General features: G+C 36.2%; 1 protein-coding gene across 1 annotated transcript in view; it reads right to left on the bottom strand.

Moving 5' to 3' along the window:
• Positions 1-44: 44 nt before the first annotated feature.
• Positions 45-14,821, bottom strand: part of LOC108753290 — a 40,830-nt gene continuing 26,053 nt past the window's right edge. Inside the window, exons 2-4 of the mRNA XM_018494764.1 lie at positions 10,626-10,798; positions 1,619-1,822; positions 45-932 (exon numbers count right to left, since the gene is read on the bottom strand). Of these exons, the coding sequence (XP_018350266.1) occupies positions 270-932; positions 1,619-1,822; positions 10,626-10,798 (1,040 nt within the window). The 3' untranslated portion in view covers positions 45-269. The remainder of the gene's footprint in view (positions 933-1,618; positions 1,823-10,625; positions 10,799-14,821) is intronic.

Raw genomic sequence — 14,821 nt, 5'->3', positions numbered from 1 at the left:
ATACGCGAGGATTATTCATAAACCTAGCGATTTCAATCAAAGCGAACTCTGGTAGAAATGGGGATATTACCGTAGCTGGTTCTTCCACGCAATTTCATGACCAGGAGTACCAGTTCCGCTTTGCACGCTTCAGTCTTCATTCATCCGACATGGTCACTTCACCGTCACTGGTAATCTCGACGAGGAGTTACCCCATTTCTTTGATCGCGTTTTTCTGCTCGTCAATTTTTAATCCGACGCACCTCGGCATCTCTCCACGCTCCTATTCACTACGTCGTAGATGGCGATGTGCAAGCCGATGAAACGGGAGACGTCGGCGACGTCGGCGTCGCCGGCCTACGATCCGATGCCGCACTAGTCCGATTGTTCCCCAATAGACTGTCGATGGAGAATGGATTCAGCCTCTTCCTCTCCTCCCTACCCTTTACCGAGAGATCGATGCTGCCGCTTTGGACTTCTTCCTCGCTAGCGACCTGCCTGATTAGATTCCTAGCGCCATTACCGGTCGGTGGACGACCAGCTCCGATTCCCACCAGCTCGCGTCGTCGTTCCAGCAAGCTTAAGCCCCAGTGATGGATACCGGGTTGGTGGTTCAGGTGCTCCATCGGCGGATTCTGCGGAGGGTTCTTCCGGGGCTCGCTGATCTCGTTCGCGTTACTGTTGAGCGCCGGGAAACATTCGCCGTCCACGGAACCGTCGGCCGCCGAATCCACCCGCTCGCTGTCGCTCTCGCTACAGGAGTCCAATCCGCCGACCACGTCGATCTCTTCGTTGGCGTCGTTACCGGACGCGGATATGTTGTTACTGTCATTGCTCAGACCAAGTTGGCCGAACGAATTGCTCAGAGGACCGCTCGCAGAACTGCGACCCGATGCCGCCTCGCTACGAGACTCCCACTCGGCACGCAATGTCGATAAATCCACTGTTATGCCCTGAAGTTAAGAAAATGAAGAAACCCGTGTTAACTACTGTTTAATTATATAACTTGCATAGATACAATCGGCATTTAGAAATAAAGTTATTATATCAAAATGTAGTTTGTACTGAATGCGTATATACGGTGGTGTTATACATACAGAAACAATAAATGTTTACGTTGCAGAAACTAAAAGTGCATTATAAAGGCGTTTCTAAGATATATATGTAATGCGTAATCATTTTTACTGTAAAATTACATGTTACAACATCTGTCGCCTTTTAATCACCTTTCCATCCACTGTATATTTTCTCAAAAGATATATTTATAACATTTAGTTATCTTTTAGTCATCTTTTAAATGACTTTGTGCTTTCAAGAAAACGAGTCAAAAGTGAATTTTTTCATTTTTTATGCGATTTTCCTGTAAAATCGACATACTCGGACTTTCTATTTATATGTATTTTAATTCTATAAAAAAAATTTCCCAATCTGTAAAGCCGTTATTCTCGTTCCAACATCCCCTTAAAAAGTATCTAATTTCGGTAACCATGAAGTATGTATAATTATTTTGATAAGCAAAATCAAAAATTCTTTTTTTCTAAAAAAAAATTAATGTGTTCATGAGAAAGTATTAATATACGGTAACATAAGTACTTAAAAATTTTTTAATTGAGAGAGGATATTTAAGTTTGGGGCTTACTTTAGCAGCGAGCTTCCGCTGTTGTCTCTCGAGAGCTTTCAGCAGCTTCTTCTGTCGCCTTTCACGCTCTTTCCGTCTTAGCTCCTCAGGTGGGATTGGTTCACCACTGCAGCTTTGCGGATGAGCATTATGCGCCGGCCTACCGGGGCCCTTCTTTGTATGTTCCTTCTTCCGCCACTTTGCCCTTCGATTTTGAAACCACACCTGCAATGGCAATGGTCGACTAGAGTTAAAAAAATTCAAACAAATAAAGAAAGCCAAATACAGTCGAGACTAGATCTTGGGGCCTAATAATATTTACGTGTAAATATAAAATACACACATTTTCCAGTTGTTTAAACCGCGCACTGATTACTATCAGTTAAATTTGAAATTTGAAATGAAATCATAAACTGGAACTGAAATAATAATTAAATTAATTATCAATTTAATATTATTAGGATACTTATACTATAATAATAATAATAATAATAATAATGATATTAAATACCCTAAAATATTATAAACAATTTATGTGAAAAATACTATCCCAAGATTGCAACATTCAATTCATATTTATAATGTATTAAACAAATCAATTAACTGTTTATTAAAAATTAAGTCTCTTTATGAGGAAAGTGGACTCAAGGGACGAGCTTCCTCTAATCTTGCCAACGTTGGTCAGTTTGACCACGATTCCACTCATTGTCTATCTGTTTCTACTAGAAAGAAGATTAAATCGGCCACAAGTTCGCGCCAATTGACACCGATGAAAGCTAAGCGTTGTTCCCCGCAGGTCTTGAATTGTAACGGGCGTTTGCGGCGTCGCGTAAATTTGCGGATTTCTTCCCCCCTCCCCTCCCCTTCGCCCCGGATCATTCCTTCCATAGCCCTCCACGTTCCACGCGAAATTTCTCTGCGAGCTGCTTAAATCACAGCCTTCGCCAAGGCACTATCAGAAGCGACACGAAGGGCGGATGCATTAAGTTCCGAAATTACAGGAAGGCTCCTGTCTCAGAACGAAGGACCAACGACCCTCTCGGGTGTCCTGATTCATTGAGGACGACAACCCTTTGCTCGCGTGAACGTTCGTGGCATGAACGACGATTTAGGGCTAGCGTGAGCCACGACGCGAAGGGTAGCGAGGGGTTCGCTCTCTCTCTCTCTCTCTCTCTCTCTCTCTCTCTCGCGGGGTGGGAAAGGGGTGGCTGTGAGGGGAGAGATGAAGACATTAGTTGTACCGCCCTGCCGGCGAGCGGCGCTGAACTCACGCGAGCCGAAGATCAATAGATCCCCTCGCGGCTCCCTGAAACACCTTTCTTACGCGTCACGTAGCTTTACGAAACTTTCTTCGACTCCGGGATACTTTACGAACCCCCGAACGAGCCCAAAGCGCTCGTTTGTCTCTACTCCCCGTCGCTATTCGCGAATCCTCGTTATTCGCGATTAAACTTCAGGCGATCGTAATTAATTCGATTACTTCGACGGGTCTATTTAGAATCCATCGCACGCTCTTACACTATTTAATTTTCTAGCTTTACGATTTTCAGCGCGAGATGCTGTGTTTAACCTCAGAAAAATAAATAATACTTAGAAATCTGATCTACGTGTATTCTGATCTCTGTATTCGAGGTGTATTAAGCTTTTAAATCATATTCTTCAAATTATTTTGTAAATATTTTGTAAATATTTATGTGAAAATATTATGACTTTGTCATTTACTTGTTTTGAAAGATGTGTGATAAGGTGAGTCATAAATACCCATACTAAATAAATAATTGTTTCGACAACAAAGCATTTACGACCTAATGTTTCGTAGGAATAGTTGTTCTTCCTTTTTATCCAGAAATACTCTCATGAAATTTTAAAACATGCTTATGACTTACCCTATACGTGTACAAATAAAATAAAATTTAATTGTTATTATATAAATATATTTATTCTAAAAAATTAACACTTTTTTTAAATATCCCTAAAAATCAATGTAAAGGATCTTTGGCGGTGCATACATTTAATCGACATAGCTTAGCCGCACGATTCTTACAGGGTTAAATTCCTACTACAGCTAATAAAGTAATTTTCAGTCCGATAATATCTGGGTGTCGTTGCATTTTATGTCGATAACTCCAACCTGGCAGCCCTAATTTTCATTACTTATTTCATTATTTAATATTATAATCTGCAGAAAAACGGTAATTCATGATACTATCGAGTATCAAAGAAATTTTTTTATTAAACCATCGTAACTTTACTTCCAATTAGAAGAGAAAAATCTAATAAAAAAGAATACCGTAGATTTTATTTTGAAAACACAATCAAAAGCAAAAAACGTTTCAAAGACAGATTCAATATTGAAAATTTCAAAATTGTAGATGAGAATGGCGTTCAATAAATTTCCCGCCGATAGAAAAGATCGGTCTCGGATTCGTCGAAGAATATTGCTACCGTAGCTCCAAAACCTTAACCGCAAACTTCACGAGGCATCCTGCCTGTCTCAGTTCAGAATGAGGCACAGCTGTAACACATTACATTAACACGATACGTGGGAAATACGAGTCAGGCATTAGTGCGGCTATTCGTCAGGAATTATCAACGACCGATAGCGATTTAACAAGCTATTTCTATCCTAAGAGAGACTGATCTCATGTTCCGTCGGACTAAATAACACAGTTTTTCTTCTCTTGTGCAGCGGCATGTGAGCATCGCCGAAGAGATACTTACATTGTAAGCACACAACTGGCTTGACATGCATAAAGCGTATCTTTATGGCAGCAAAAACTCGAAGAAGCGACGTCGTCGCCGATAACCATAATCGTTCATATGGAGTATGTCGGGATAAGATAATGCATTCTAATGTAATTATGTTTCCGTCAATTAATAAACGATGTTTTCCGCGCCACATCGATAAAAGCGCTGTCATTTGACCGATTAAATTGTTGTATACTGTAATTAACCCTTCGCCTTATGGACTTCTTGTTCTTATCACAATGGGAAGCACTTAATCGGTCGGTATTTTATACAAAATGAGTTAGAAAAATGCAAGAAGTAAATGTGCAAAAGGAAGTCAAATAATTATTATATCATTATATTGTATCAAATATTCTCTAATTAATTGCATTATCTCTCTCCATTAAAAAAAAAATAACGATTTTGTAAACCAAGCTCCGCTGTTAATTACAAATAATAACAATCTATAAACAATAACTCGTAATATACATATAAAATCGTAGAATAATCGCGTCACGGTTAGCAGATATGATGGGCGTATCCAGAACTTTCTTCGAGGGGAGTTCTTATCAATTCTGTTGTATTACATAAACAGGAATCTTTACGTTAATGAAATGTTTTTCAAATTTACTTTTTTCAAGCTTACAATATCTTCTTCTCATTCCTGATCTTGAATGGAAAAAAATGGCGTTAGCACAAAAAAGTTTATTCATTTCATATATACATGTCTTTAAAAAAATTTGGCAATTATACCATTCGATAGAACAAAGCTTTAAAACTCTATTTTTTAATTACAGTACAATTATTTTTAATGGAGTTATAAATAATAAAAGTCAAGTCAAAAGTACTTCTTTCATTTAATCCGCCGTAACTCACAATTAGTAACAAAAAATCTTAGGAATATTAAAAAAAAATTATTTTATAGAGAAAACTTTAAGCTTTTGTATTAAAAAGTCCAAAATTTCTTAAATTTTTTTTTTTAGTACATGACAAACTTATAAAATGAAAAGAAAATTTCCCATTTTATTCAGCATATAAATTTCTATATGTAAAAATTACTAAATTCATATAAACTTAAAAGATATAATGATCTTTCGAAAGTAGATATTATCATTATTACATACAAAATATTCATGATAATTTTCCTATAAAAAAAATTTTTTTTTATTTCAGAAAAGACTCCGGTATGAAAAACATTTTCAAATATTATCCTTTTCGTTATTAAGGATAACTACGAATAGTCATCTAAACGCCGAACACTCGTTACATATTTAAGAGACTATAGTCACCGAGCGAGTTCATTGTATACTAAGAGTAACTATAGTCACCCGTCAAAACTTTTATGTGAGGACATTTTTTTATGTGGATATTATCATGCTTTGTTGATCTAGACGTATATCCGTATTTTGCAATACAGGGTGTAACTAAAATAAGGTAACAAACTTTGGGGTCGAGTTCTCAACACTAAAATATGAAAAAAAATGTTTATATCAACATATAGCAGGATCTAAGCCACTTAATTTGGCAACCGGCGTGAGCGATACACTCATTTCTTTCCTATTTGGAGCTCGAGAAACAATTCTTACATTTATTCACTGAAGATGGCTCTGAATGATTCTGAAACATTTGATACATTGTCTTATTGTTAAGAAGAATGCATATAATAAACAAATTGTGCTCCAATTATCGCGTTTAACTTTCAATTACCTAATTTATTCCTATTATTTTTATATACAAGTATATTACATATCGACCGTTTGCAAAATTGTTCTATGTGCTGTACAGTGTGCAGATTCGCACTCCCATGTAGAGGTAGTAAACTCACAGTTCTTCTGTAGAGAGGTAACGTAGTGGCGATACACTAAAATTAAATAAAAAGAAAAGGAGGAATGATAAAGAAGACTTTTACAAAAATTCAATTTGATACTGACTAATTTAATGCTAGAAATTATTTATTTTGAATATTATTGAATATTATACGTACTGAATAACAATGCCTTTCTCAGAATAAATAATTAATCATTTTCTTTCAAAGTATAAATAATCTCTATAAGGAGAATCAAAAGTAAAGTTGTATTTTTTTATAATTAAAAATTGAAAAATAAAAAAATGTCGAGAAAGTTCGAATCTCTCAAACTCTCCCTCTGGATACACCCATGGTGCGATCAACATTTTACAAGCTCGCCGTTTCACCAGCCGTGGATCGAGCCGCCAGTCGTGGCTCGTCGTCGGATGCAAATAGCGCCTTGATAATAGCGATTGTCGTGCTCACGAGCTCTTTCACGATAAATCAAAACGCATAGTGTCCCCGATGTTATTTACGACCGGTCTGCGACTCGCGCATACGAATTTCGCGCGCGTAATAAACGCGAAACAGGAACCACGCCGCGATAACGCGAGATCGTTCGTAATACCCGCGTCGGGAAATATTGATCCTGGAGTGCTTCTCGGATCTCTCCTTCGATCATGGACGAGGGATTGGATCAGATTTTGCTGGAGCGGCAGGATGACGGAGACGATAACCCGGCCGAGCGGTGACACAATGTGACATGATGTCACACAGCCGGTGCGTCCTTTCGATGGTGCTTCCCCATGACAGGGAATAACTCTCAGATTAGATAACATCGATCACTGTGTACGATAACCCCCGTGAACGTATGTCCTACTGCAGACGCATCTCCTCCAGAATATCGCAACAACTAGATAAACGCGATCGACAATCGATCAAGGTTTATCGATCCGCACTCAAATCTATGAACACTCTTGCAAATCTATTTCATCGAGAAAACTATCAATAATAATAATAATTTGAATGCGTTATAGAACTTGAGACTTTACGCAATTTGTGTTAAGTTTAACACATTAATTTTACCTTTCGTTCTAAATAGTCTATTCACAAATTTTTATGTTACTTTAACACAAGATGATGTTAGCAAATAATCAAATATTATATGTAAAAAAAATTAACACAAAATATGTAACTATCACTGACACAATTTGTAAGCAAACTATTACAGCATATTCTTTTATTAAATTGACATTCATGATATATTAAGGAGATGCTGGAGCAACAACCGAACTTAATCAATACAGACTTTTTAACGCTAAATTTGATTTTTTTACATTATCGTTCTGTCTCACTCAAATGCTTACATCTGTCCCTATCTAACATATTACAGCGCCATCTCTTCCAAAATCAAACACTCAAGACACAATTACAGCTCTGTTTACTATTCTAAATCTTTGCTAAGTATATACGTATTCACATGAATTACGTTTAAGCTAATATTATAAATTGTTTTCTAAAGCTTTCAATCTTAGTTTTACAAACTCAATATCGTATGTTTAAATAATCCTAGGTCTGCTGAGTAATTCCCATATGAACTATGAAACTTTTATATCAGGCAAACTTTAACCTCATGCGCGATCTACGTATAGAACAGTAGTGGATAAGAAATTGACTAATAACAGTCAAATGTGAGAAGAATAATTGACTGTAATTGGTACATTTCTTACTCTTACAGTCTCATCCACTACTGCTACTGTCATTGTAGGCCACGTATCAGGTGACAGGTGACATACGAGCCAAAAATAATTGATTTTTTTTCATGTGTTCATTTTCGATCGCATGTTGACGCGTTCATTCAGTCTAAGAACTATAATACATAAGTTCGTTTTTTTCTCACTCCAAGTTCTGAACTGGCGTACACTGGTGTAATAAATTAAAGTGAGACATATAGTTTGTTTCATTATACTTCACTTTAACTTATTGCACTAGTTCAGAATCATAATAAACGGTCGTACCATTCAAACATGGATTTAGAAGAGACGTTAATTATATTTGAAAAATTTATTCTAATTTGAATGCGAGCGTTTAAACGATTTCTTTTTTGTTAGTATGATATGGCTAATGATGGCTGAAAATTAGCTGAAACGTCCGATCGATTTTTGCGTCATACGTGTAATATAATAAATTTTAAATACTTCATATTTTTAATTATAGCACACTGATTATATATACCACGATACCTATTTACTCTCATTTGCCATAGTTATAATTCATTGTTTGAATTCTGAGAGTTCATTAATTAGTAGATTTTATTGGCAATATACAATTACTACAAAACCTGACCAGAAAAATGAAAAAAAAAATTAATTAAGAAGACGTAACAAAAGAATGAAAAAAATCTAAGATTTATGAGATAAAATATAGGTATAGAGAGAAACAGTAGAACGAAAGGCAGAATTAGAACGAAGAAGAACTTTTACGTTCCTACGTATACTGTTTACCACTTTTTGCTCCGACGCACACATTAGAACATTAATCTCAAACCTTGAAGCGCTTCGAATTTGGTCCGGCTCACGGCATATTCGCGCAGATTTATTCAGTGTACGATGCCTATCAAAGATCGACGAGGCGATAGGCACGAATTTAAAATGACTTCGGGATCAGATTTTCGAGGGACAGACAACCGGGGGTTGGTTCTGGCTTCGGTTCGGCCTTTGGCCTACCAGCTCCGTCTCGAGGGGGTAGTTAGTCCATCTGGTCCGTTACCTTCGGAGATCTACTCAAGGGTACAAAATCGACGCGGATTTATCCGTTCAGCGATTGTCCATTTAAATAACATCAGCGTCGATAGAATCCGTCGATAAGAGTAAACTCGCCAATCTTCCTTCTTTTTACTTTTTATACATAACAAATGCTTAAGGTTTGTGTTTTTAAAAACTTAAACCCACTTCAGAAGATTTATAATTCCTGTCGAAATTTGAGATAAAGCTCTATTTATAAATTTATGTGTCATATAACATAGGAAAAAATCAGAATATACATATAGAATATAAATTAATTAATACACGTACGTTTATTTCAAAAGTGATACAACTAAAAAAAAATAAGTTTTCCAAAAAAAAGAAAAAATTATTTTTCAACTTGACTTATTGACTAATCAAATAATAGCGACAAAAAGAATGTTCTCTTAGCATGATTAAATGTCATCATTTTTTGTCATTTTCGTCTTACAATATTTAAAAAAACATTTTTTTTTAATTGCGACAATTTTAATATATTATATAATTTTTAAATCATCTTTGTTATCAGCCTTTTTGAATTACTATCTTTTTAAACTACCGGTTTTAATGACTTCAACGATTTTTTTATAACATTAAGTTAATACACTTTAGATGATTTATACAATAGGATAATATTCATTTAATTCATTCATAATAATAGCACAAAACTCACGTTTCTTGAGTTGTATTATTTTTAAAGTTAAAGAGAGAAGAGACAGAGAGCGATATGTAAAAAGTACGCAACATATGAAACAAATAGAATTCTACCCAAAAATATAACGCGATATCGTCTAAAATGGTCTTTATAATATTTAACATAAAAAAGCACATTCTAATTATAAATGTGTGCAACACTAACAAATTAACAAATTCTAAACGCACGATTAATTTTTCACGGAAATAAAATCTTAGTATAATAACATAGGACATCGAACGTAAAAGTGGATAACGTAAAATAAGATCTTATCACAGATCTTTTATAAGAATCTATAATCGCAATCTGTAGACACACGTCATTAAGGCTCCGCGAAATGGCATTAAATCTTTTCGATGTGGCCGGCCTTCTTCCGGTATTCGGACAGTTCACGCCTGCGTTCGTCGAATACAGTCCAACCGAATCCTTCGACAGGACCGCGAAGGGTGAATTCCTAATTTCACGGCCGGTCGGACATACGGTTACCCTTAGGTCTTTCAAGCGGATATTTATATTTATTCGCTTAGACACGCGTGTTAGGCCCTGCAAATAGCGCATACATCCGTTCTCTTCATTGACACCGATGTATCTCTTCATTTTACTTACCTCTTTAACCTCCTCCGTTCTTATCTTCTTTTTGCATCATATTCAAATTACATTTCGCGAATAATTCAATATTATTTTGAAATTTTATTTCTCATCCGTATACAAAAATACGATATATTAAGCACTTTTATAACTGGAAATCTTGTTAAAGCTTAATCTAGCCAAATTGATTACGTTCACACTCCATTTCGAAGTAAATCGGTTGAATTGAATAAAATTAATCGCGTCGAATCTAGAATGTTGAAACGTAGTAGTTAATCGAAATGTCTAAAATTTTCCAATTAACTTATATCTATATACTTTTCATTTATTTATGAAAATCAAAAGCTCCTAACCAAAACGTCAGCTTCCTTATTTTGATTTCCTTTATATACGATTGAAGAAACGGCGATGTACGACAAAATAAGTAAAAGACTGAAAATAGAAACTTACTGCTACGCGGCTCTCTTTTAGTTCGAGTCTCACAGCCAGTGCTTCTCGCATAAAGACATCAGGATAATGACTCGACAGGAAGGCCCGCTCCAATTCTTCCAACTGCCAACTGTTGAAGTTAGTCCTGCTTCTTCGCCTCTTGTTGCCGCCCTCATCCGATTCTCCATCGCAACCTGACAAGAAGAACATGTATTCAGAAAGAGATAAACCCCAACCCAAAAAAATATTAAGTTTCTATATAAATACAGATGTTTACACAATAGGTACAACAATTATGTTATTATGTAATTATGTTACTTGGTACAAAAATAATATAGTTTTAAATCAAACATAATAATTATATATCTATAAACGATTATATATAATTATACAAAATTGTATATGAAATATGTCCATATATAATTATATACGAGTATATATAATTATACTATATAGTGGTATGAAAATTGAAAACGATAATTAATCCAATTTTATTGCCAAGATATTATTATATGTAGTTATATCATCGCATTCTAAAATACACACGTTATTAAATGTGATCAAATACATTTAGAGGCTCAAAAAGCACACTCCGAAAATGTATGGCAGTCTCCAAAAGAAAATTCGCCAACTCGATTTGTATACGCTTTTTTATAGAATTTCTTAACGTTTTCTTCTTACGAAAAGCGCGCCTATCTCATGGCGGGGCTGCGTACTAATCTTTTAAATATAATTATATACAGGTTATGTGTATAACAGGCTATATGAATAGATATCTTACATACATATAATGTACATATATGTATATACAGGATGTCCCGCGAGACTTCTCCTACCACTCTACCTTCCTGACATTTAACAAGATAGTTAAAAGTAAAAAAATTTTAGAAACGACTAAAATATGTCCAAAATTAGTCATCTTTTAGTCATTATATGGACAAGGCTTTAAGATTTCTAGCAATAAAATCTATCATCTGTTAGTCATCTTTCCGTCTATTACATTTTCTCACTAAAAGATTTATTTTTTATAAAAATTTTTATAAAAATTATCTTTATAAATATATAGTCATTTTTTTCTTTAATGACTTGACGCTGTCTCTGGGATGTTAGCTATCCAGGAATTTCCTTCATAAATCAACATCGAAGTTTTCGGGCTTGAAGCATTCAAATCACTCTCCAAGGTATCTCGAGGAGTCAAGAAGTTTGATGATGCGAAACTTCTGAAGAACGAAAATGTAATGATCCGAGAAAGAGATTGAACGAATAGAGGTCCCCGAACAGAGGAGGGATTCGATGCCTCGGAGATTAAGGATCTAAAGGTCCGTGGCGCGCTGCGCGCTGCGCGCCTAGAAACAGAAGAGCCGAGAGAGTAAACGATAACGGCGACATAAGCTGAACACCCGCAATTACTTAATCGGCGCGCGCTATTGTTGCTGCGCGGCGGGATCGTGTAAGTGCATGTCTCGCAGCGAAAACAAATGCAGTAGTTACGCTAACCGCCGAGCAATAATGCGGCCCGTAGTTGTAACGGCCGACGCGCGCGTTCCGATAATGAAGTTAACCATGTAGTAAAGTGTGCACTCCTCTTCAATCTTCTCCTCCGATCGAGCAGCTGCACCGGCGCGGCCGCGGCACTCGCTTTCGTGCTCGCCACTTTGCCGATGTAAATCGATGAATTCGCGCGCACGCACACTCGGCAAGCCGTGCCGGTCCTTTTGTTCGTGGTGGTGTCAAACCGAGCGTGACGCGAGTAACGGCGAGAGATTATAGCGGCAATCATCATTGTTAGACATAATCTAACAACGTAACAATTCTTAACGCGAGTTTGTACCTACGTAATTCCAGAGTCGCTCTCTCTCTCTCGGTGAGCACACATCACCGCGCTGGAGTAGATTTTACAGATAAAAAGAAGAAACTTTTGAGAGGGTCGATTTTGCGGATTTAATACTCGGCTCGAGAGTTTAATCTCTCAATCATGTTAATAATCGCTAGAAAAATCTGCAAATCTCACTCGACATTCCTAACACTGCCGAGTGTCGCGAGTTATCGATTTGATAGCCTTAAAACTCAATTTATTTTATATATATATATATCCCACATAAGAACAGAAAGGCTGCTTTGTTATCGCTTGTTATTGTTAATTATTGTAAGAGAGCTATGATCACGCGAGTAATAATTTACCTTTTTCTCAAAAGGTTGGAGTTTGGCGAACGATCGGCGGATCGCTGCATCCGGGCAGCCAGCAGAACGTTATAATTTGCGGCAGCCTATCTCGCGCGTGATCGATATCGATATCGAATTAAGTACTGTATACTTTCGACGGGAATTATTATGTTCGTGCGACACGAAAATGGTGGACGACGTCGATGGCGGACGATCGCAAATTTATCTTAATTTCGCGCCATTTGTAACCGCGACGCAAGGTAAACATCTCGCCGGGCGTCGAGTGAATCGGGTTCCTATAAAATGGCCTTAAACACGTAAGCTAATACGGAAAAAAAGGAAACAAGTTACACAAACATAAAATTATATGCAAAGTTGAAAAAAGAAATTAATTAAAAAGATCAAATATAATTAAAGTTAAAAAATGATAAAAAGAGTCAATGTGTAATATAAAATATGAGAAAAAAACCTACATGTAACGCAAAGCAGTTATTAAAATGTTAATTGAAAAAGGTTGTGTTTAACTCATCATCTAACCAGAGAAGAACGATTCAACGGTACCACCGATATTGCGCAAAATCCCCTTGGTATTGATTAAAATGGCGTCGGTTCCAGGCGAGACGTCCAAGGAGCAATAACCACGCGTGATTCGCAGCGGAGAGTCGTACCAAAAATCGCTTTCTCATCCTATCCGGACACGCGCGAGATAAGCAGCACGCTGGCATACTCCGAGGCATCTCGGCGTCACGGCGTATTGAATAAACATGGAATTCCAGTGATTTTACGAGGACAATCCACTATCCCCCGATGGTGATATCTCCGATGAGGATCGGCGGTTCCATGCCGCGTGTATGCATGCTAATGGCCGGAATTGAATAAAAGATCGAGAATTATGATTGACTAGGCGATCCCCCTTCTACCCGCGGGTTATCTTAATCTCATACGGAGTAAAACGGAGATGAAAATAAATGCTCAATTGCAGTACGAAGGATCTCGCTTCGTAGGGGAATCTTCAACTCTGTGATTGCAGAATTTCGATATTGATTATGTGATGTAAAAGATTTTATATTTGTATAATTTCATATTTTACTCCCCATATCTAAACATTTCATAATTTGAGGATTCTAATAGTTTCTAAATAGATAGAAAATCAAACGGCATATTTACAGTTATAAGCACAAAAAAATAATACATTTTTATATGTCAAATTTTACTTCAGGCTTCCTAAATAATACAGATAATCGTTATTAACTCAAAAAGAATTTCTTTCCGGTAATTCCAAAAAGATATCATGGAAGTATACTTTTTGACTTCTTATAGAATGAAATCGAAGTTATTCCGAAAGAAGTCTTTTTTCCTATTCGTAATAGGTTCGAAAGGACTCACATATTCGCAAGTAATATGCGGCATAGCCACCAGATGGATGCAGTGATGTTCTATTTCTCGTAAATAAAAAAAACCATACAGGATAGAAAAAAAGACGCGACATTATTGAGTTTCTAAATTGTATTTTAATAAAATGAAATCAAAATATCTAGTGGATATTTCAATTTCATTCTAATTTTATAGATTATAAAAAGATTCTCTTTTGTGAATAAGAGTTCAGAAGAGTTTGTATCTATGTTGTGACATAAAAGCTGTGATATAAATTTTCTGGAACTCCTATGAATGTTTTTAGAACAGAAATGAAGTGGAAAATGATTACGTTTCATAATTTGGGTACTAAAAAAAAGCAGTTCAGTGCGGGAATAAAAAAGCCTAATACTGCAAATAATTCTGACATTTTAGCAACCAGTTTGATTGTCTAATATAATTATTTAAATAGTCCAACATAATTATTTGTAGATCTGTCTAGCTAAATTTTTATATTTTAGCAAAACCGTTTGTCACATATAGAAATTAAATCGTTATTATTTATTATGAATTCCAGAACGACATTTTTGCACGATAAAGACACGCGGATATTGCGAACTAAAGTAAAAGGCCGACTAGAGGGCTAAAAGTGTCAACATATAAAATACAGGATCAAGAGATAAAAGTCATTGACGTCGCAT

Source organism: Trachymyrmex septentrionalis, unplaced genomic scaffold, assembly GCF_001594115.1.
Source record: "Trachymyrmex septentrionalis isolate Tsep2-gDNA-1 unplaced genomic scaffold, Tsep1.0 scaffold114, whole genome shotgun sequence".
In the NCBI taxonomy this organism is placed as follows: Eukaryota; Metazoa; Arthropoda; class Insecta; order Hymenoptera; family Formicidae; genus Trachymyrmex; species Trachymyrmex septentrionalis.
This window is presented reverse-complemented; position numbering and strand designations above follow the sequence as displayed.